The sequence below is a fragment of the Epinephelus moara genome, chromosome 24, assembly GCF_006386435.1.
Source record: "Epinephelus moara isolate mb chromosome 24, YSFRI_EMoa_1.0, whole genome shotgun sequence".
NCBI classification, from domain to species: Eukaryota; Metazoa; Chordata; class Actinopteri; order Perciformes; family Serranidae; genus Epinephelus; species Epinephelus moara.
In genome coordinates, this window is record NC_065529.1 from 12,807,395 (window position 1) to 12,829,527 (window position 22,133).

Consider the following 22,133-nt stretch of genomic DNA (forward strand, 5'->3'; position numbering starts at 1 on the left):
AAGCTTGTTTAGTGGACTAACTTTGCACTTGAAGGTTGCCCGTTCACTTACGTTTTAACAGGTCTGACGCTACGGCTGTATCTAGGCTAACGGCTAACATGTTAACTATTATTTCTATGTCACTAGTCACTTGAAACAAATTTAGGACGATAGGAGACGGGTTGAAATAAACCGAAATTTCCCTTTAAAAGGACCTATAACAAATTAAAAAAAGTCTTGCAAACCTGCCGAATGTTTTTTTAAACATCAGATTCAAACATAATTCCAGCTTGTTGGCACACAGGAAGGGGAGAGACGGACTACGAGCAAAACATCTTAATCCATGCGTCGGAGTCCTGCAGCAGGTCAGGTACCCGACAGGTAACACACAACATGCTGTGTAACGGGTAAAAATATGTATTTATACATAAATTCACAGGTAAAAATTAACTCCACGCAGGCCGGCAGCGGGTGGGGACAAAAATCTATTGGTTTATTTTTCAGAAACAAATAATACAAAGTAAAAAGCTGTGCAGTATATGTGTAATATTCTAACATCTAAGTCTCTGTTATCAAGCTGCAGTTCCTTTCATTTTGAAAGTCAGTGACACCAGTGTAACCTTTGGGGTTGCGGGTGCATGTTTTCAAAAATGGACCCGTGCAGGACTCTGCCATGCTCTACTTTATAACCGCACTGGTAGTGAGTGAGTGAGTGAGTCTGTAATATATCCTATATCTGTAATCTGTAATATAACCTATATATATATATATGTCCTATATTTGGGAGTGAGTGAGTGAGTCTGTAACAGTGGGGGCGGATTTAGTGATTCTGGGCCAAAGTTTTGTTGCTTTACACTTTTTTTCTAACTGGGACACTGACGTGTGTAAAAGGAAAGAGGCCCACTCCAAACTTATTTGCTGAGGTGAAACTATTAACCATTAATGTAAAACTCTTAAAACTGTGCAGTAAAAATTCTGCATTCCAATATTTACTTAAACTGAAGACTGAGAAACAAACAGCATCATCATCAGCCCTGTGTACTTCATTTACTGCACTTCTGTTCAATGTGTTGCTTTTATATTTCATATAAAGCTGATTTTAATTGTTAGATTTTTGTTAAGGTAACTGCAGACCGACAATGTTTTTCCTCTGTGGTAATACTACACAGTGAGTAAGTAGTGTGCCAGGGTACAACGACTCAGAACAGCAACACCATTAAATATTTTTCATCTCTAAACATCATCTTAAATCTGCAGCTGTGTGGTGAGTTGTTAAGGACACAAAGAGGCTCAGTGTCGACTGTGAGGTTGTTTAGATGAGCAGCAACACCACAGACCGAACAATCTGTTCATTACAAACAGGCATGTTCTGAACACGACAACAAATTCCATAACTTTTCCAGGTTTTCCAGGACCGTGTGAACACTATACTCTTGTGCTTCAACATGTTAAGACGGATTACAGAAGAAATCATACGACAGACGGACTGATGTGTTCGTGCTGAGGAGTTTCAGACATGAATAAAACAGTCGTCACTTATTCATATGTCAGCGGACTGATGTGCGTCACCTTCACTGATCCTTAGACAGCCGTGGAAACACAAACAACAATGAGCTGAAGGAACCTTTTAGTTCCTGGGACTGAAAAGTTGGTGGAAACCCGACTTTAGTTCCTGTTTCCTCTGGTTGAAACGCACATTTGCTTCCTGTGGTGGAAACAGCCTGAATTTCTTCTTTAGTGTAACTGCATCAAATCAAACAGGAGACAAAGGTTTGTTTCTGTCTGTCTACGTCTAAGTCGAGTACAGTCAGACCTCGAGGCTGGACACAAGCTGCAGCAGCCTGAGGACGCTGTCTGACCACCCGTCTGTCCGGACCTGTAGTTGAGGGCACAGCCTGCTAAAGCTAAAGTCACAGTGACGCAGACCTCCTGTCTGTCTCTGTGAGCTGAAACCATTTCCCTCAGTGGAAACAAAGCTTTGATTTACTTTAATTTCACAGATAAGAAACAATAAATTGTGAAGACAATAAAGCCTCCACACACTGTGTGTGATTTATCCTGGCTGAAATATGGGCAGAGGAAATCTCTGCTAGCTGCTAGGCTAATTTATACAATGTAAAAAGTATAACAAGTGTTTGTCTGTGAATGCTGCGAGTTATAGTGAAGCTGATTTGTGTCTGAAACTGTCTCTATTAAGCCATGTTTAATGTGTGTTTAACATGTGTTTAATGTGTGTTTGAATCTACTAAACTTTACAGCACTTCACAGAAACGTCCACCGCCTACTAGTGTTTTGGAGGTGTAACTGCAGAGTGACACAGACACACCACCACACAGGTATAAATGCTCACATCAGTGTAGGCCACGTGCGCAGGCTCTGCTGCACAAGTTTTTATCTCCTTTAAACTGTAGAGAGACATGTCGAGGACAGGCAGGGACTCACAGTGAAGTAGAAGGGGTGTGCATGTTGGCCCAGTTTCTTCAGCAGCCTCTCCTGCAGCCGACTGTTGGGTTTCTTCTCCTCAGGCACCGGAGGGAACGCCTGAGGAGACAGAGGGACGGAGACACGGGGACAGAGGAGACAGTATTTAGCCTGCAGACATCTGGTTAACCTTACAGTGAAACCTGGAAACAACTACAGAGGTGTGTGAGGTGTAGTCGGAGGTGGAGCTCTGACCTGGAAGGTGGAGATGTAGAGATCCTTCCTGAAGGACAGACCCAGGACGTCCAGGTCCTCACGGCCGTAACGAAACGCACAGGTGAGTGTGACGAAGACTACAGGGAGGAAGAGAAGCAGTGTTACCTGCTGCTTCATCTTTAGGAAACTCTTTATCTAATACTCTAGTGTTCTGAATAAGGTTATTGTTCTGATATTTTCTTCATCTCTGTGTCCGTCTCTGTTTCATTGTTTCCTGTTGATCTCATTATAACACATTTATTTTATTTTTGCTTTTTAAAACCATTTGAATTCATTCAGTTTATCTGAGCAGCAGCTTTCACACACTGATTGATAAACTCTGGATGAATCCATCATTTAAAAACTGACTAGATTTATTCATCAGAAAAACTTTTAACAACACGTCTAAAATAAACGCCACATATGATAAAATAAATCCATCATCGAGCTTTGACACATATTTAACAGGAGACATAATAAATCTATGAGATGTGAACACACTTTAACTGAGGTAAGAGTTCAGACTGCTGCAGCTGTGACTGCAGGCTCCTTCCTAACAGGAAGTTGTCATACCTTTCCTGTCCTTCAGGTACTCGGGGTCGACGAGGATCACTCCATCTGTCAGCAGGAAGAACACAGACGGACACACAGATCATCACAAACCTGCCTCCAACAAACTTCACTTGACAGTTTCTGCTGCGACAGATTCATAAACACAAACTCTGCTCAGGTGACTTTCATATAGGGCTGCCACGATTAGTCGACTAATCGACTATTAAAATAACTGGTGACTATTTTAGTCGTCGACTAATCGGTTTGAGTCATTTTTCATAGAAAGTACTATAAAAGTACCCAAAATACTCTTATTGCAGCTTCTTACGTTCAGATATTGGCAGCTTCACACACTCTCCCATGACAGTGAACTAAAACCCTTTGGCGTGAGTATGAAACAAGACATTAGATGACATCATTTTGGGGTTTGGGCGAGACAGACCAACATTTTTCAACATTTTAACACGTTTTTCGATGAAATGATTAGTCGACTAATCGAAGAAATAATCGACAGATTAGTTGACAATGAAAATAATCGTTAGTGGCAGCCCTACTTTCATAATCAACTCTTATTATTATTTATCATTAACGACATCATCATCAGGTTTATTTGGAATAAACAGACCAATTACTGTCGAGAAATTAGTCAAAAAATCATCATAACAAAGAAAACAAATAATAAATGAAATAAAATAAATAATTGTGATTTCATAATAAACGATTAATTACTCAGATAATAAAAATGAATGAAAACAAAAAAAAACAGCGAATTAAATAAAATAAGGTATTAAGAAATTAAAATAATAATAACAATTATCATGATTATCATTTTACTATTATTATTATTGTCATTCTTAAAAAATTAAACAATAATAACAACAAACAAACACCAAATGAAATAAAATAGGGGAAAAAAAATAATAATAAAAAAACAAATGAAACAGAGTAACGGGAAAATAAATTAAATAAACATAAAAATAACAATAATAACAACACGGATACCTCGTTCATTAAAATAAGGGAGAAAGAAATAATAATAAAAATGTACTTTTAAAAAATCAAACAAATACCAAAGACAAACACGTCACCTGAACAAACATGACGACATCTGCAACTTTTGACTTCACAAATGTTAAAGAACATTTGAATGTGAACGTAGAAAGCGAGGAGGCGACTCACCCACTGGGTCCACGTGGTCCAGGTGATCCACAAAGTCTCTCTTTCCCAGGTAAACTGTCACCTGCACACATTAGAATTATTATTACTGTCTCTATACATCAGCTGTGATCACAATAATGCATACTTATAAAGATGTCACATCATCGGCCCTGTTTATATATTGTACATCCCTACTTGTAGCCGTGAGTGTTGGGTAACAGTATGACGTCAACAAGTCGAGTTTAGTGACATGAATCTTTTAATATATTAAAAATCATGCTGGTATTATTATGATGGAGATGATGGGACGCAGTCACGTCTACGCATTCGTTCTTTTATCCTGCTGCAGCTCATTTTATGTTTTAATGTGTTTATGTTTCTATTTTAATTCATTGTGTGAAGTTATTTTTGTTCAAAAACAGTTGGTATTGTAAATAAATATTGTCGATGACATCACGAGGAAAACAAAACTGCAGATTTACATTTTGGAGCTGAAAACTATTAAAATAAATCCACAGATCCAGTTTGAGCCGGAGCATCACTGCTGCTGCTCAGTCTGAACCCTTCTGCCTCGGCTGGTCTCTGTATCTGTATCTGTCACGTCACCTCAGCAGAGACGACTCACCTTACAGTTGGGGCTCGACTTCTTGAAAACTCTGAGAAGGTTGGAAAGAGGAAGAGGAGGCAGAGAGGGAGGAAGAAGAAGAAGACTCATGTTAGTTTTTACATTTGTCTCAAATCAAACTGACACGTTTCAAACATTTGGTCAAATAATCAGAGGAAATGTCGTCAAACGAGGACGCGGTTTGTTTCAACACAGGCAGGAAGCCCAGGAGGAAGTGGTTTCAGAGAAAGACTGGTCTGTATGATCTGGGTTATTATCACCACAGAGTTTTAATGGGGGCAGGTGGAGAGCTGCAGTCCATCCTGTACCCAGAACCCCCCCGACACCCACCCACTGTTCAGGCTGCGTTCTGTAGTTGGAAACATGTCAAGAGGTTCATCAGAGAAAGAGACGATTTAAGGAGGAGAGCGTCAAGAAATGTGTCGTCATATTGATTCTTCCTGTTTGGTGATGCCAAAACTTTTAATACCTCACTGTTAATAATAAATAAATAAACGAATGTTCCACTGTGAGTAAAGGAAAGAAATGTTTGACTGTGTCAGTCGAGATGCTGTTTCCTTACTTATTAAACCTCAGGATTTAATGTCCGCAGTTACTCTTCTAAATATTTATCTTATGTATTTATTTAAAATGTGCCACAGCTGCACTGCTGACACATCAACGTCCAGAGGTCAGGGGTCAACATGCTTCAGTGAGTCCTGTATCGTCAGTATCGATGATCAGGATCATCACTTCAACCATGACTTCGCCGCTTCATCACAGAGAAACAAAGAAGCAGGAAACTCCACCACTGAGTTTCACAGCACAGGTGTGAAATGGTCACTTCCTTCAACAACTGGCGCCACAACACAGGAAGTAACAAACACAGTTCATTTCTCCTCTGTGCATCTCCAGCTCGACACCAAAGCAGTTAAAACAAAAACGAGGCATGGCGTTGGGGAGAATCTGGGAACACAGTCATCTGAAATGTTTTAACAGCCAGTAAACTGTTTACAGCAGAGCGGCGGCTCCAGCTGATGGCTGCTTCCTGTCACAGAGCCTTTCCACACCGCCGCCACCAGCTGTATATTTAGATCACTTCAAAGTCCAAATGAAAACTCATTTACAGGTTTGTGTGGCTCCAGTTTTAAGTCCTGTTTATTACTGAGCTGCTAAAACACTGATGAGCTGCAGCTCTGAGAGCACCATACAGAAACATATCATCTCCATACAGACGACATAATAACTTCATAGGTTGGAGAGAATATCCGGTGGGTAGGGGACAATATAGGTATGAAATAATATCTTGTATAAAGTAGATAATATCCCATGAGCAGGGGAAAATTTACTGTACGCAGGACATAATAACCTGTGGATAGAAAATATCCCATAGGTACGAGATAATATCCCTTAGGTAGGAGTTAATATATGGCACTTAGGAGATAGTATTTCATAAGTAGGAGATGATGTCTCAAAGGTAGGACATAATATCTCGTTGGAAGGGGACTATATTCATTTATTTATTTATTTATTTTTATTTCATTCATTGAAAAAAACAACAAAAAAAACAAACAATATAAACACAACATTCCCAAATCTGAATGAAAGGGAGCAGAAAGAAGAATAATCTTATTTAATCTGCCCCTTTATCCCAAAAAATCAATTTACAACAACAAAATAAACAAAAATAAAATAAAATAGCTGCCAGCCACAACATAAACAGTCACATTCTTTTTGGTTCCCGAGTTACAATTCAATTGATACCATTCAAACATTTATTTTTTATTTTTATTTATTTATTTATTTTAAATTTATATACTATACCTTTCATGACAATGGGTATGACAGTCAAACATAACTAACATATTTCAATATATTTCCTTAACATACTGGCTTTAATTGTTCTTTTAAATGTAATGTTTGACTTGGATTCTTTGGTTTCTTTGTTCAGATTGTTCCATAAACTGATTCCTTTCACAGAAATGCAACGTTCCATCAGTTTAGTCTTGAATCTTGTTTTTTTTTAAAGATCTCTGTTCCTTTTAAATTATACTTGCTTTCTTTTTTTTAAAGATCTCTGTTCCTTTTAAATTATACTTGCTTTCTCTTTTTTCAAATATTTTCTGAATATTGATTGGTAAAGTTTTTTTATGGGCTTTAAACATAATTTGCAGAATACTGTAATCTACTAATTCATGAAATTTCAACAATTTTAACTGAAGGAATAATTTATTTGTTGGATCTCTATATCGTTTTCTACTGATTATTCTTATAGCTCTTTTTTTGTAAAATGAAAATTGACTGAGTATATGTTTTAAAAGCATTTCCCCAAACTTCAACACAGTAGGTCAGATACGGAACAATCATGGTGTTATATAAAATGTACAATGCTTTATTATCTAATGAATCCTTTACTTTATGTAACAGAGCAATTGTTTTTGATATTTTTACCTTTGTATAATTTATATGTGATTTCCAACTCAAATTCCTGTATATCTATACTACATCTGTATATATGTTATACTATATCCTGTATGTAAGAGACGATATCTCGTAGGTATGAGACGATATCCCGTAGGTAGGAGACGATATCCCGTAGGTAGGAGACGATACCTCGTAGGTAGGAGACGATACCTCGTAGGTAGGAGACAATATCCCGTAGGTAGGAGATGATATCCCGTAGGTAGGAGACGATATCCCGTAGGTAGGAGACAATATCTCGTAGGTAGGAGACAATATCTTGTAGGCAGGAGACGATATCCCGTAGGTAGGAGACGACATCCCGTAGGTAGGAGACGGTACCTCGTAGGTAGGAGATAATATCTTGTAGGTAGGCAGGAGACAATATCTCGTAGGCAGGAGACGATATCCCGCAGGTATGAGTTGATATCTCATAGGTATGAGACGATATCTGGTAGGTATGAGACGATATTCCGTAGGTAGGAGACGATACCTCGTATATAGAAGACATGATCTTGTAGGTAGGAGACGATATCTTGTACATAGAAGACAATATCTTCTAGGCAGGAGATAATATCTCGTAGGTAGGAGATAGTACTCCATAAGTAAAGAGATAATTCCCTCTTGCTAGCGATAATATTCTGTTTGTAGGATTTATCGCGTACATAGGAGGTAAAACCCTGCACGTAGGATAGAATATCTCGCAGGAGGTAAACTTCAGTTTTTACCAAAATAACGTTCAAACATTTTGTTTCGTTTGAGTACAAACGGTTCAACAGTCCAGTATTTCTCAGCTGAACTCTTCTGTACAAAAACAGAAAGATTTTTATTCCATTTTATTTTCAGTGTGAAACAGGAAATGACAAATGGATTAAAAAGAAAGTTTAAGCGTTGCTGGGATCCAGTGGGACGTGAAGGTGGTCGGAGGTGACCTGAGATGATTCAGGATCTGAAATGTGACGCGGTGTTTTTAAACTCTTGTCGTGAGCGTCACATGTTTATCTCTGAGCCTCCTTTGGATCCACTCCCCCCGCTGTCACTGTGACGGGAGGTTGGACCGGCTCCCGAGGGAACAGAGCTCTTCCAAAAAACAGCCTGCTGCATGTAAACACACTTAAACGCCTGCCTGGCTGCGTCCAAAACTTTCCAGCCGGATAAACGTGTGAAAGAGCGGCAGCTGATCTACCTGCAGCGGGAGAGCGGCGGTCTGCAGGGACAGACGGGCTGAGGACGCCGCCGTCCCCCCGTGACCTGAGGTGATGCAGTCGCTTCATGTCTGGACAAGAACCGACTGTTTGTGTCTAAATTTAACTGCTTCATATCCAGCTGTGAGTTCAGTCTTGACTTCAGATGAATGATTCGTTCATTTAACCTTCACGATTTAAACAGTTCATCATCAACCACTGTTTTTTATTATTATATTATACAACATTAAAATCTTTGACAGCAAGGAAACAAATGTTTGATTTATTCCAGGACTTAATTCTATAATTCCACATTTATATATTATTGACTGATTCATTAATTCTATAGTAATTATTTTTTATGTCATGAGCATATTTATTTCATAGGCACTTTTATTTATTTTTTAGGCATTTATTCATTTTTAAAGGGATTTTTATAGGCATTTTTTTAAAAATCTATTTTAAAGGATGTTTTACACAGACAGTTATTTATTTCACTGCCATATTTATTTATTTATTTCAAAGGTATTTTTATTAAATAAGTATTTATTAATTTCACTGGCATACTTATTACATAAGAATACTTATTTCCTGGCCATACTTAAATATTTTATAGGCATATTTATGTATCCAATATTGAGTTAAATAGCATTTCATAGATTTTTCATTATGTGTGTTATTACAAAAGTCATGTTCCAGCTTGTCTTTATTCCTCTTTATTATAAAAACCTGAAGTCAAACGCAGCTTTGACGTACAAATAAATGTTTGTAGGAGATGAAGGTCATCAGAGGAACTTTATATCGTCTGTCCTGAGACACAAACTTTATTCTAAACATCAGAATATGGATTTTATATGAACAGTCCTCTGGTTCAGAGTTCAGACAGTTTGATGCAGATTCAGACATCTGTGCGCCGACCTGAACAAACCAGAACACCAATAGACATCTGTGCGCCGACCTGAACAAACCAGAACACCAATATTTATCAGCCAAACACTGTGACACTGTGACGCCCTGACGCTCGCTGGATTTCATTCAGTCCACAGAACTTCCTCCTGTTCACCACTGTGGTTCAACTTCCTCTGCTGCTGTCGCCACACACACACACACACACACACACACACACACACACACACACACACCCCTCATCTTTACAGGCCTCTAAATGTCATCATCATCATCATAACACTAACACTTCGACACATCTTTCACAGTTTAGTGGAACAAAACTTGTCATGTGACAAAAACACAACGCCACAGGTCTGTTCGTGCTCAGGAGGAAAATTCCACTTCCTCATAATGACCTGGGTTTTATTTCGGTAGCCCCCGCCCCTCCTTCCTCCTGTCCGTCCTGGTGACAGGCATGTCACCGGCTTGTGTTTAATGTCACACACATGTAATGATCCAGCAGCTGCAGACAGGTTATAATCATGGGACATTAGAAACCTGACGAACCGGTAACTGTTGACACCGTGTGATGCTACAGACACACAACTCAGTTGATCATTAACACAGCTGATCGTATCAACACAGCTGATCTTAACACAACTGATCATTAACACAACTGATCATTAACACAACTGATTATCTTAATTCTTTAGTCTGTAACATTTAATTCATTTAGAACAGAAAATATCTGCATGGTGTTTATTTTTTTCTCCTCCTCTCTGTTTATCATTATTTCCTCTTTTATCATCACCACACACACATTCCTCTGAACTTTGCTCCCTCGGAGCAGTGACAGTAATGTCGCCTCTAATCTCACCGGCTGCAGGTGGAAATGTTTCTAGAGTTTAAAGTTCAAGACAGTTTTTGTGGACTTAGACGAGATCATTAATGAATTGACACAAAGCTGCAACTTTATTTAATGATTCATTGTTTCAGTAATTTATCATAATTAAGTAATTTAATTTTCACAAACAAAGATGTGGAGCCAGGTTTCTGTCAGGGAGCAGACACTTTGGGCTTTTTAAGATAATTTGTGACCAAATTTAATACTTAAGATTTTTAGATGAAGCGTCTTTTTCTTATCAAAGTGTTGCAGCTGAGTATAAAGGTCAGTGTGTGTGTGTGTGTGTGTGTGTGTGTGTGTGTGTGTGTGTGTGTGTGTGTGTGTGTGCGGTCCAGTGCCGAGGGAGGTTTAATGCAACAACCACAGTGAGTTGGGTTCATTGTGTCCCGACAGGTTAGAGCAGTGTATGAAGTAAAAATAGAGAATCAAGTCCCACAGTAGTTTAACCTTTAAACTCTGCTATAGAAACGGTCAGCCAGCGCCTACTGTACTATCTGTGCTCACTGTGATGTCATTTCCTGGAGTATCTTCAAATTAGGGCTGGGCGATAAAACGATCTCGAAACAGGATCGCAATAAAATGTATGTTGATGATAAACTAGTCATTTTTTCAGGATATAGACAGATCCAGATCCAAACAGCAGAAGTTAACAGAGAGCTGTCAGTCAGTCTGCAGTGTTGGCCATGTGTGTCATTAACTCCAAGTTTGTACCAAGGTGAGGAGGAAGTGAAAGCAGCGTGGACATAATGAAGGGAGGGGAAAATGAGGAGCAAAGCGGCGGTGAAGCTGAAGAAGAGCTTCAACCAAACCGTGGATTAACAAAAGGTCACACGGCGTCAATAATCTGGACGTGGTTTGGTTACTTGAAAGGTGACGACACAAAGACGGTCTGCAAAGTATGGTTGGTGCCAACCAGGACAGGAAGCACGACACATCTTCTCCATCACCTGAGAAGGTGGCGTCCCAGCGACGACACTGAGAGCAAATACAGGAAATATTTCTCTCAAACTGCTCTGCCGCAGCTTTACGATGAGTGCCGCAGGAAGCTGGACATCATTTGGTTTCTTCAGGTGTCAGACGTCATCAGGACACTTTTCAAACTCATAGCGTTATTAAATTTAGGGATGCACGCGATTAAACGTCTCAACGATTAATCGTCCGCCCCCTCAGTAGTCTGCACCAGAATTATCAGTCGGTTAAACCAGTTAGTGTTTTGTTCATGTACATTTGTGACTCTGCATCATGACAGGTGACTGACAGGTGACTGACAGGTGACTGACAGGTGACTGACAGGTGACCTGGACTCCTCCTCTCTGTTTATTATCATCATCTCTTTTATTCCAGTTTATTCTCTGGAGTTTTATCAGCAGGATTTTATTTAACAGTGATGATGTGTTTAAATTTTTTATTTTTGGAACAAGTTGCTCTTTATCTAATCATCATCATCATCATCATCATCATCACTCAACAGCACCTTCAGCCTCAGTGAAAGTTAAATGTGACGCCTCTGTCGGTGTCTTCACTCTCGTCTCTGCGGCAGAGCTTACAGATGAACTTTATGTGGAAACACTTCCGTTGAGAAATAAACGACTTCATCATGTGAAATAATAACCGACCAATCAGGGCTGAGAGTGGATATTATGGGATGTTAAGAGACTGAGTCTGGTTGACTTATCCATACAACATCATCACGATCATGACGACCACAGCTGACCTCATCCTTCCTGTTTTTATTAACAAGTATAAAATGATTCAGAACAGACAGTTAAAGTTCTTCAAACATTTTTCTGTTTTAGTTTAAAGTTTTTTAAACGTCTTTATCTACAGTCGGGTCGTTAATCTGAACATTTCTGAAGATCATCGTGTGTTCAGTAAATAAAATCGTTCTCCGTGTTTCAGATATTAAAAACATGACGTCGCAAACGCAGAGCAGCGAGACGGAGCGTGACGACAGCTCAGAGCTGATACTGATGATTCTCCGTTACGTTTACCGTGTGTGAAACACACATGATGTGGTGACACTCAGTCCACCGCTCAAACAGGTGACATCACAGAAACACGTGTGAACACAGTCAGAGAGTAAAATACTGCTTGTCAAAGTTTCACACGTCACAGTGAACTGAGCTTCATCATATTTACGTTAAATACACACAGTTTAAAAAAGGACGGAGCTGTGAGTCTCTGATGTCATAAACACAGCGTCCACCATCTGAAATCACACAGGAAATATTTAACGACAGAAAAACAGCTGCGACCTGATAACGAAGCAACGAGTCAGACGCTCTGAGGAGCCGACTGATTATTATCATTATTATTATCATTTGCATCACAACCAGCAACAACTTTAAATTAACATTAATATTCATTGCTGCAGCTTTAAGTGCAGAGGATGAAAAATGAGTCAAGTACGAATAAACAAATAAATGTAGACATTTGAAAATAAAGAAATAAATCTGATGATAAATAACTGAATATTTCTATCAATGTGTGTTAACAAAATGAAGATAAATGTGTATAGAAATATGGAAATAAATGACTGAATCTGACAATAAATTAATTAATAAATGTATAAATAAACACAAATAAACGTAAAATATAAATAAATAAATATATGCTCTAATAAAAATTATTAAAATAAATTTATAAATAAAACTTTACTAAACAGGACTTAATTTTTTTGCTACATTTTGTAGAACTTTATTATTTTCCGTGTAGTGTATTTATTAATTTATTTATCTATTTATCTATGTAGTTATTCATTTATTCCTGTATTTACTGACACATTTATTTTAGTGTCGTCACAAATATAGATTTACTGATACGTAATGATTCTGAATGTTTGGGTGCAGCGTCAGCAGCTGTTCATGTTTCCTGCAGTCGTTCTGCTGCCAGCCAAGAAAAAATAAAGTTGTTGTTGCTTTGTAATATTTATCTTTTAATTAAAAATTAATATTTAAAGCTCTCAGTGTTTAATTTTCCCCGTGGTTTTAAAAAATAGTGTCAAATATCAGTATTTTTAGGGACTTGTATTAAAGTTAGTAACTCCAGTATCATGACAACACTATTTATTTATTTATTGATATGTTCGTCATTTTCCGTCCTCCATATTTGGACTCCTGCAGTGTGACAGGCGTCAGATAAATGTACAACGTTCCCTCGGACTGTTGTCGTGTCAACACTGAGCGATCGCAGCAGCTCCACATGCTGATGGTGTTTGTTTTTTTTTATTATCTCCAGCTGATCGCTCACACACTTCCTGGCCGATAACAATATCTATACATGCAGCGAGGTTTCTTCAACAGCCTCACTGTTTGTCTTTCCTCCTGCTCGTTTCCTCCCCTCCATGTTTCCCACCTGTTTCCTAACAGGAAGTGAAGTGTGCGGGGACGCAGAGAGGCAGGAAAGTTTGTTTTGAATCACAGTAAATACACGGTGCCGACCGCAGAGTTCAGTCCCGACAGTCGACCACTGCCTCCCTCATATCTCTGATAAAAGCAGCAAACAAAGAGGCGTTTGTCCCCGCTGTAACACGTCCGTATGACAAACAAGCAGCATGTAAACAGCCTCCGATTAAAGCTGACAGTCAGCACTTTAACCTCACTGTCACTGTTTCATTAAAGCAGCCAATCAGGCGGAGAGCAGAGTGGAAACACTCAGCTGTCTGAGAGTCACACTCTGCTCAAACACCCAGACGACATTTAAAAACCTAGTTCAGAGCTGAGACGTCTGAAACAGGATCTGTGACTCTGAGCAGGAACAACAAAGACACAAACACCACAGCTGATTAACGGGAGGGTGAAGGTAAAAAGGAGGCGACTGAAGCTCAAAGACACCTGAACATGTTCAACAAATCGTCACCATCAGTTGAAAACAAACCCAGTCAGAGGAGTTTCCTGCGTCTAAAACAAACTGAATTCACTGGAGCCCCAAAACTCATCACACCTACAGCTGATCAGCAGCTGTGGTACCAGTTTACCTGGAGTCAGTAGCAGCTTATTACGGCTCCTCAGTGAGCGCAGCTGCACCAAACTCCATTAGAAAATATTCAGATTTAAATGTGCCATGTGTTGTCAGCGAGTCCAAATACATCTCTACATGTAGTGATTAGTTAAAACCGGCAATGACGACCTGCATCAAGCAGCATTTTGATCCAATTTTAATCCAATAAAATCACAATCGCACCAAAGTCCATCTGAAATATTCACATTTTAAACATTCGGCGTGTAGTTGATAAGTTAAAACTCAACTCTACATGTTTTATGACACATTCAAGTGTTTAGCTGAAACTAATTTTGATGGAGCAGCTTCTGGATCCAATAAAATCACAATCGCACCAAACTCCAATCCAGAATATTAATATTTTAATAACGCTTGGTGTGTAGTTGACAAGATGAGCAAAACACTACCTGTGCTCTGGAACATTTGAGTGTTTAAGTGTTTTAAAATCAGCGTTGACAACATGCACCAAGCAGCACATTGATCCACAATCCAAATCACACCAAACTCAGTTCAACAATATTTCAGCTTTAAATGTTTTGTGTGTAGTCGACACAACAAAACACAACTCTACATGTTTTATGAAACATTGAAGAGTTTAGTTGACATCAGCGTTGATAACACTCAGTAATCTAAATGTTAAACTGTCTTGGTGTTATCTGTGTGATAAACCACATCTCCACGAGTTTTATAAAACGTTCAAGTGTTAAGATAAAAACCAAGCAACATCTTGATCCGATAACATCACGATCGCACCAAACTCCATTCGACAATATCTACATTTCAAAGACTCGGTGTGTAGTCTGTAAAATAAAAGACATCTCTACATGTTTTATGTCACGTATTAGTGTTAAGTGAAATTCGGCGTTGACAATATGCATCAAGCAGCAATTTAATCCAATTTTAATCAAATGAAATCAAGATTGCACCAAACGCCGTGAGATGATATTTACATTTTAAATGTTGTGTGTGTAATAAGTGAGATAAAACACAGCTGCACGTTTCTTAAACAGTTAAGAGTTTAGTTGAAATCAGCGTTGACACCATCCATAAAGCAGCATTTAATCCATAAGGATCACGAACGAACCAAAGTCCATAACAAAATATTTACATTTTAAATGTTCGGCGTGTGATCGACAAGTTAAAGCACAACTCTACATGTTTATGAAACATTTAAGTGTTAGGTTAAATTCGGCGTTGCCAACATCCACCAGGCAGCATTGTAATGCAATAAAATCCCAACTTTAACTGCAGGTTTCCATCAGAGGATTCCGCCCACCGCGGCCGTATTTTGTTGGAAAAGCACCGTGGGAATTCCTGCCTACGACACTGCTTCATATTAAAACACGAGCGGCTGCATATGTAACTTGTGTGTTGGATTAAAACGGCAGCCTTAATGATTTGTTAACTATTTATCTTTTCATAAACAGAGTCACATTAAGCAGATATGTTCATCTGACAGATATGTGAGCGGAGGCTGGAGCACCGTCCTGTCCGCTGGAGACGGTTAGCTAACCCCACCCTGCTGAGCTAACTTCGCCTCCTCCGAGCGAGGGCATCGCATTACAGGCTCCAACATGCCCCGGGGAGCCGCCCGGTGCTCTCCGTGTCCGGGTTTGTCGTGTTTAAATCGGGTAAATCTGCGCTGCGGAGAAAAGCTCCCCCCGCCCGGGCCAGCAGCAGCTCGGCTAACGTTAGCAAAGTGCGTGATGCTAACTAGCTGTTAGCCGCTGTAGCTTAGCCATCCTACCTGGTGCCCGCCTTGTCCCCCATCTCCTCGGCAGGCGGACGGCACGATGATCGCGACTAAATGAGCCCGGTCCCGGTGATGTGTCGACTGTAGAGACGGTGTGTTTGTTCAGGCGGCTCGGTTCATCCGTCCATCCACATCGGCGCACTGCTAACTAGTTAGTATGCTAATTTAATTTAGCGCCGCCTCGGCTCCTCTGGCTTCCGCAAAGGCAGGATCTGTGTGTGTGTGTGTGTGTGTGTGTGTGTGTGTGTGTGTGTGTGTGTGTGTGTGTGTGTTGCAGATCACACGTTGCGCAACGCAGTCTCTCCAGCAAACATGACAACATGAAGCTGCAACATCAGTCAACTAATCGATTATTCTGTCGACAGAATATTAATCAGCAACTCTTTTGATTATAAATTAATCTTTTAAATATTTTCTTTGTCACCAACATGTTAGGATGATGACTTTCATTATTCATATTATGGATTAGGGGAGACTGGGGTTGGTTGGCACACAGCTGTGTTCTGGCGGAGCCTCAGTCAGACCGAATCTAATGGCCCCTGACTGACAGGGCCCCTGACTGAGGAATATTAGAACATTAAGATTTTTTAATGCAACAGAAAATTATTTACCTGCCATAATTAATAGAAGAGTTTATTTACAATGTGTCAGATCAAATTTATTTATGAGGCACATTTAAAGACAACCAGTCGACCAAAGTGCTGTGCGATAAAATAAATAATAAAGACAAAGCAAAACGTGTGAGAAATAACATCAAACGCCAAAACATGCACAAATAAACAAGTGAAAAAGAAAACAGAGCACAGAATAGTGAGATCTGATAATAAAATATGAGGATTAAACACAAACCTGAGGGACGATCAAAGACCTGAGAAAACGTGTCTTCAGCAGTGATGGGAATAACGGCGTTATAAATAACGGCGTTACTAACGGCACTACTTTTTTTAGTAACGACTAATCAAAAAAGTTACTCTCTCCCCCGTTATAACGCCGTTATGGTTACTCACAATAAAATGCGCCGTTACTCGGCTTTACTTCAGTTCACTGAAGCGGCTTTCACTCAGACCAGCTCCTTCTCAGCGGAGCTTTAAAGTGTTTCTTCTTTGGTGAGGGGGAAGCATAAGTGATGATGATTGGCTTAGGGAGAGGAAAATTTCATCATAAACCAATCAGAGGCAGAGTAGGGCGGGTATTCACAAGCAGGTTTGTCAGGTCCGCGACTTTAGGCTTGTGTTTTTGTAAAGTCGCTTACAAATATTGGTAGTCGTCACGGGTTGTGGTTTTTTGGACTTGTTTCCAAAGTGGAGTTGCTTATTTGGGCTTGCTCTCTAAACGTCGCCTTTCTCTCTATATATCCGTCTAATAAGTTATTCAAACGCATGATAGTATCTCGGACTGCAGGATGTTTCCACAGCCGCACTCCCTCTCCCTCACACACACGCACGCACAACAATGGAGTGTAGTGTAGATAAGTGTACAATGTATAATAATAATGATTTATTCTATTAAGTGTCAATTTCATTCATTTAACATATTCAATGTTGAGTTTCATTACAGTTCCATTAAGGGGGCTGTCCAAGCAATTTGACATATTTGAGCATTTAATAAAAAATAGTAACGCTATAGTTACTTTTCCAGGTAATTAATTACTTTTACAGTGCAGTAACCCAGTTACTAACTCAGTTACTTTTTGGGGAAAGTAACTAGTAACTATAACTAATTACTTTTTTAAAGTAACGTTCCCAACACTGGTCTTCAGCTTAGATTTAAACGCGTCTACACACGAACGCTTCACTGAAAAGAGTAACGTTAAACAAAGCTCTGAGGTGGTTACTGTGAGATAAGTATAGCATAGCTTGGCAACAGCTAGCTGGCTACTTTAGCTAGCTTTCTTGTGAACATTATTGCTATCTGAGTGTCATTTGCTGGCGTGCCGTTTGTAGATGAGCTTATCATCTAGCATTACAAAGCAACCAACATCAGATGCACAATGCAGTGTAGCTTAGTTACAGCTAGCTGGCTAACCCTTAGCTGGCTGCTTGCTAACGTTATTGCGAGCAAAATACTATCTAAGTGTTAATGTCCGTTAGCTAGCTCGCTGTTTGCTAATCATTTAATCATCTAATGCTACGGAGCAACCAACATCAGATCAACACAGTGTAGCCCAGTATCAGCTATTTGGCTACCTTAGCTTGCTTTCTCGACAACATTATTGCCCGCAAAATACTATGAATGTAGTTAGCTAGCTTTCTGTTTGTGAATTATTTTTATCTGCTAACATTACGCAGCAACCAGTTCAATACAACGCAGCTTAGCTACAGCTAAAAGGCTAACCTTAGCGTGCTGCTTGTTAACATTATCGTTAGCAAAATACTATCTAAGTGGATTGTCAGTTGGCAAGTTTGCTAAGTTACTTTATCAGCTAACTTTACGAAGTAACCAACATTAGGTCAATACAGTGTAGCTTAGTTACAGCTAGCTGTCTCACCTTAGCTTGCTTTCTCGCTAACGTCACTGCTAGCAAAATACTATCTCAGTGTATTGTTAGACAGCTTGCTGTTTGCTAATTATTTTATCAGCTAATGCTATAAGCAACCAGTATCAGATCAACATGGTGTAGCTTAGCAACAACTTTCTGGCTACCATAGCTTCCTTTCTTGTTAACATTATTGCTGGCAAAATACTATCTGGGTATAGTTAGCTAGCTTGCCATTTGTGAATTATTTTATTAATTCTTGTTATGAAGCAACCAAAGCCAGATCAATTCAGTGTAGCTTAGTAACAGCTGGCTGGCTAACCGTAGCTTCCTCACTAATGTTATTGCTAGCAAAACACTATCTCAGTGTTTATGTTAGTTACCTGGCTTGCTGTTTGCTAATTACTGTATCAGCAAACGCTACGAAGCAACCAACATCGGATGCTGTTTGCTGATATTACTGCTAGCGGAGCGTTGGTAGCGTAGTGGATAGTGCCGGTGCCCCATATACAGAGGCATTGCCTCGCTGCAGCGGTCGCGGGTTCGATTCTGGCTCACGACCATTTGCTGCATGTCATCCCCCCACTCTCTCTCACTCCCCCAGTTCACTCTCTTATGTCAATTAAAGGCAAAAGCTCGAAAAAAATAAAAAAAATAATGTTACTGCTAGCAAAATGCTACATGAGTGCAGTTAGCCAGCTTGCTATTTGCAAATTACTTTATAAGCTAATGTTATGAAGGAACCAGATCAATACAGTGTAGCTTAGTTAGCTACTTGGTTTACCTTAGCATGTGTCTTGCTAACGTTGTAGTGAGCAAAATATTATCTGAGTGGATATGTCAGGTGGCTGGCTCGCCAAATTACTTCATCAGCTAACAAGATCCATAATATTAACTTATGTATTGTGACAAACAGCTGATTTAAACAACAATAAATCATGTTCATGTACAAAGTTCTTTATGCTAGCTAAGAGTGGTGCAGGAGCGACAAACAAGCTAACTAGAACCTGAGCTAATGTTAGCCAGCTAACTGTAGCCTAGCTCCTCTACATGGACTGTGTCATAACGTCAGCTGATAAACTAATTATCGAACAGTAATCGACTCAGTGTGATGGAGCCAATGAAATATAGCAACATTACAGAGAGTAAAGATATTTTAAATATGATTGGTATTTTATTTACCAGCCTTTTATCAACATGTTGACGCTCAGTCAGTCTGTCTGGAGTTTGTCACTGATTGCGGTCGATGCTCAGGAGCTAAAGGAGGAACAGGACGCTGACAGCAGTTCACTTATCAGCCTCAGAGAGGTTTTATTCAACGTACATACCAAACCTTTAAAATGTGCTGATATATTTTTCTTCAGTAGGAACCAGAGGGCTCGCAGCTAAGAGACACAGAGAGCAAGTCAGACAGCGCTCAGACATGGACTAATATGTTGTTAGACACTTTGTTGACATGAGGAGAAAATACAGAACATCAAGAGATTATAACAACAGCAACAGAACACTGGTGTATCCTGTTTTTCATCCTCTCCTCCTGGATTTTAATTCAGTTCCAGTTTTTATAACAGAAACAAAACCAAAACACGTGACTGAATAAAACAGAAGTTCATGAAGATTAAAGCAGCTCTGTCTTATTTTGAAAGGACACTGACAGTTGTGTGAGTTCATTAGTTTCCTGCAACTCTGTCATCAAACAGCTGAGATGCTCGGGTTATATCCGGATGATGTAGGAGTCTGAGTGGGTGACGTATCTGACCCAGCGCTGCGATGGGCCGGGCTGGACGGGCGACAGGCGGAGGAAGCGGATCTGCAGCCCCGTGGCGGTGAGTTTGGGCAGCTCAAAGCTCAGACCGACCGGACCGACTTCCAACATGGAGGCGGAGCTGAGGCCGGACACCTCCAGCTGGAAACAGTTAGAGAACAATAATCACGAGGTTGTCCCAAAGCTGTGTCGCGTGTTCGCTCAACTTAATTCATATTAACGAGGCGCGTGGTCATTTGTTTCTGTCTTGTTTCTGTTTCCAGACTCATTTTCCAGTTGAGTATTTCACCCCAATCCATCCAACAGATACTGAGACGTTTCAGTCTGAACACACTGCTGTTAGCATCCACAGAACCATGATGCTAACATGGCTAAACATGTTGTGATGTGTGTGTGTGTGTGTGTGTGTGTGTACCTTGAACAGAGCAGACAGTTGTGTTCCTCCAGTGAAGCGGGGGATCTTCCAGTCAATGGCTCTGCTCTGCAGCTTCAGCTCTGCGCTCTGATCAGGACTGCTGAGCTCCTGAGACAGACTGACACCACAACAACACACAGTAAACTTCTATGTTAATGTTAGAGACTGCAGACGACCCCGAGGAGGTCAGAGGTCATCAGGTTCAGGTGTTCCTGCAGGTGACGTGACGGTAAGCAGTGAGGCAGAAAAGCTTTCAGAGGTGATTTGATGAATAATCCTGCAGAGAGCTTTCAGCTGATGAAACGTGAGCTGAACGCTGAGCTGAACGCTGAGCGTCACAGTCACCACTGGACTCATCATCTTCACCTGCTGCTGCTCAGAGTCACCTCAACTCCTTCAGAGGCTCAACGAGACTCCGTCCATCATTCAGATAACACACATAGGAACAATCAGGCAGGTGTGTGTCACTGAAAAGGTCCTGCCTTCTGTTCTGTGCTGCAACTTCAAAACCATTTCATGTCCTTTTAACAGGCTTTAATAATACGGCCTGATAATAATAAATAGACAGATATAAAGAAAGAAACATTTAAGGCTGACAATGTGTCCCCTCATCATGTTAAGTTCAAGTGTCTCTAAATGTTATCCTTTTATTTCTGTGTAAAATACAGCAGAAAGGACGGACGCACTTAATCTAATCTTAATTATGATCTAAAGATTCTGTTCAGTACAGATTAATGTGGAGATTATTTTCTTGATTGTTTGGTTGGTATTTAAAAATAAAGACTTAGCATCTTGAAATAATGAGTTAGTATCTGAAAGTGACTCAGTATCTCAAAGTAATGACTTAATTCCTTAAAATAACGTCTTATCTCAAAATAATGACTTAGTATCTCAAAAGAAAGATAATATCTCTAAACTATAACTTCATATCTATAAATAATGAATTTGTATCACAAAATAATTAATCTCTCAATATTACGAGTCTGTGTTTAAATTTAATGACTTAGTACCTCAAAATAAAGACTTTAGAGTATTTAGAAGACGACATTCAGTAGCCTAATAATGGGCTTTCAAAAAAAACGCCTTGCCTTCATAGGCAAGTTTATTTCCGTAGAAGTCGTTTAAGACTCCGGGTACAGTATATGACACCTACAGTATATGAAACCTATAGTATATGAAACCTACAGTATACTGTATGAAACCTACAGCATATAAAACCTAAAGTATATGAAACCTATAGTATATGAAACCTACAGTATATGAAACCTACAGCATATAAAACCTAAAGTATATGAAACCTACAGCATATGAAACCTACAG

The 22,133-nt window shown here is 39.6% G+C and overlaps 2 protein-coding genes across 5 annotated transcripts in view; both read right to left on the reverse strand.

The window, feature by feature from the left end:
* The window catches only part of LOC126385575 (arrestin red cell), a 32,930-nt gene extending 16,556 nt beyond the window's left edge, over window positions 1-16,374 (reverse strand). Inside the window, exons 1-6 of one of the 2 annotated variants that reach the window (XM_050037366.1) lie at window positions 16,152-16,374; window positions 4,991-5,021; window positions 4,387-4,447; window positions 3,229-3,273; window positions 2,656-2,753; window positions 2,422-2,520 (exon numbers count right to left, since the gene is read on the reverse strand). In XM_050037366.1, the coding sequence (XP_049893323.1) occupies window positions 2,422-2,520; window positions 2,656-2,753; window positions 3,229-3,273; window positions 4,387-4,447; window positions 4,991-5,021; window positions 16,152-16,174 (357 nt within the window). In that variant the 5' untranslated portion in view covers window positions 16,175-16,374. The remainder of the gene's footprint in view (window positions 1-2,421; window positions 2,521-2,655; window positions 2,754-3,228; window positions 3,274-4,386; window positions 4,448-4,990; window positions 5,022-16,151) is intronic. The other variant, XM_050037365.1, reaches the window with a different exon arrangement.
* Window positions 16,375-19,919: 3,545 nt separating this feature from the next.
* Window positions 19,920-22,133, reverse strand: part of ap4m1 (adaptor related protein complex 4 subunit mu 1) — a 19,465-nt gene continuing 17,251 nt past the window's right edge. For all 3 annotated transcript variants that reach the window (XM_050038995.1, XM_050038996.1, XM_050038994.1), the window contains exons 15-16: window positions 20,814-20,931; window positions 19,920-20,539 (exon numbers count right to left, since the gene is read on the reverse strand). In XM_050038995.1, coding sequence (XP_049894952.1) covers window positions 20,348-20,539; window positions 20,814-20,931 — 310 coding nt within the window. In that variant the 3' untranslated portion in view covers window positions 19,920-20,347. The remainder of the gene's footprint in view (window positions 20,540-20,813; window positions 20,932-22,133) is intronic.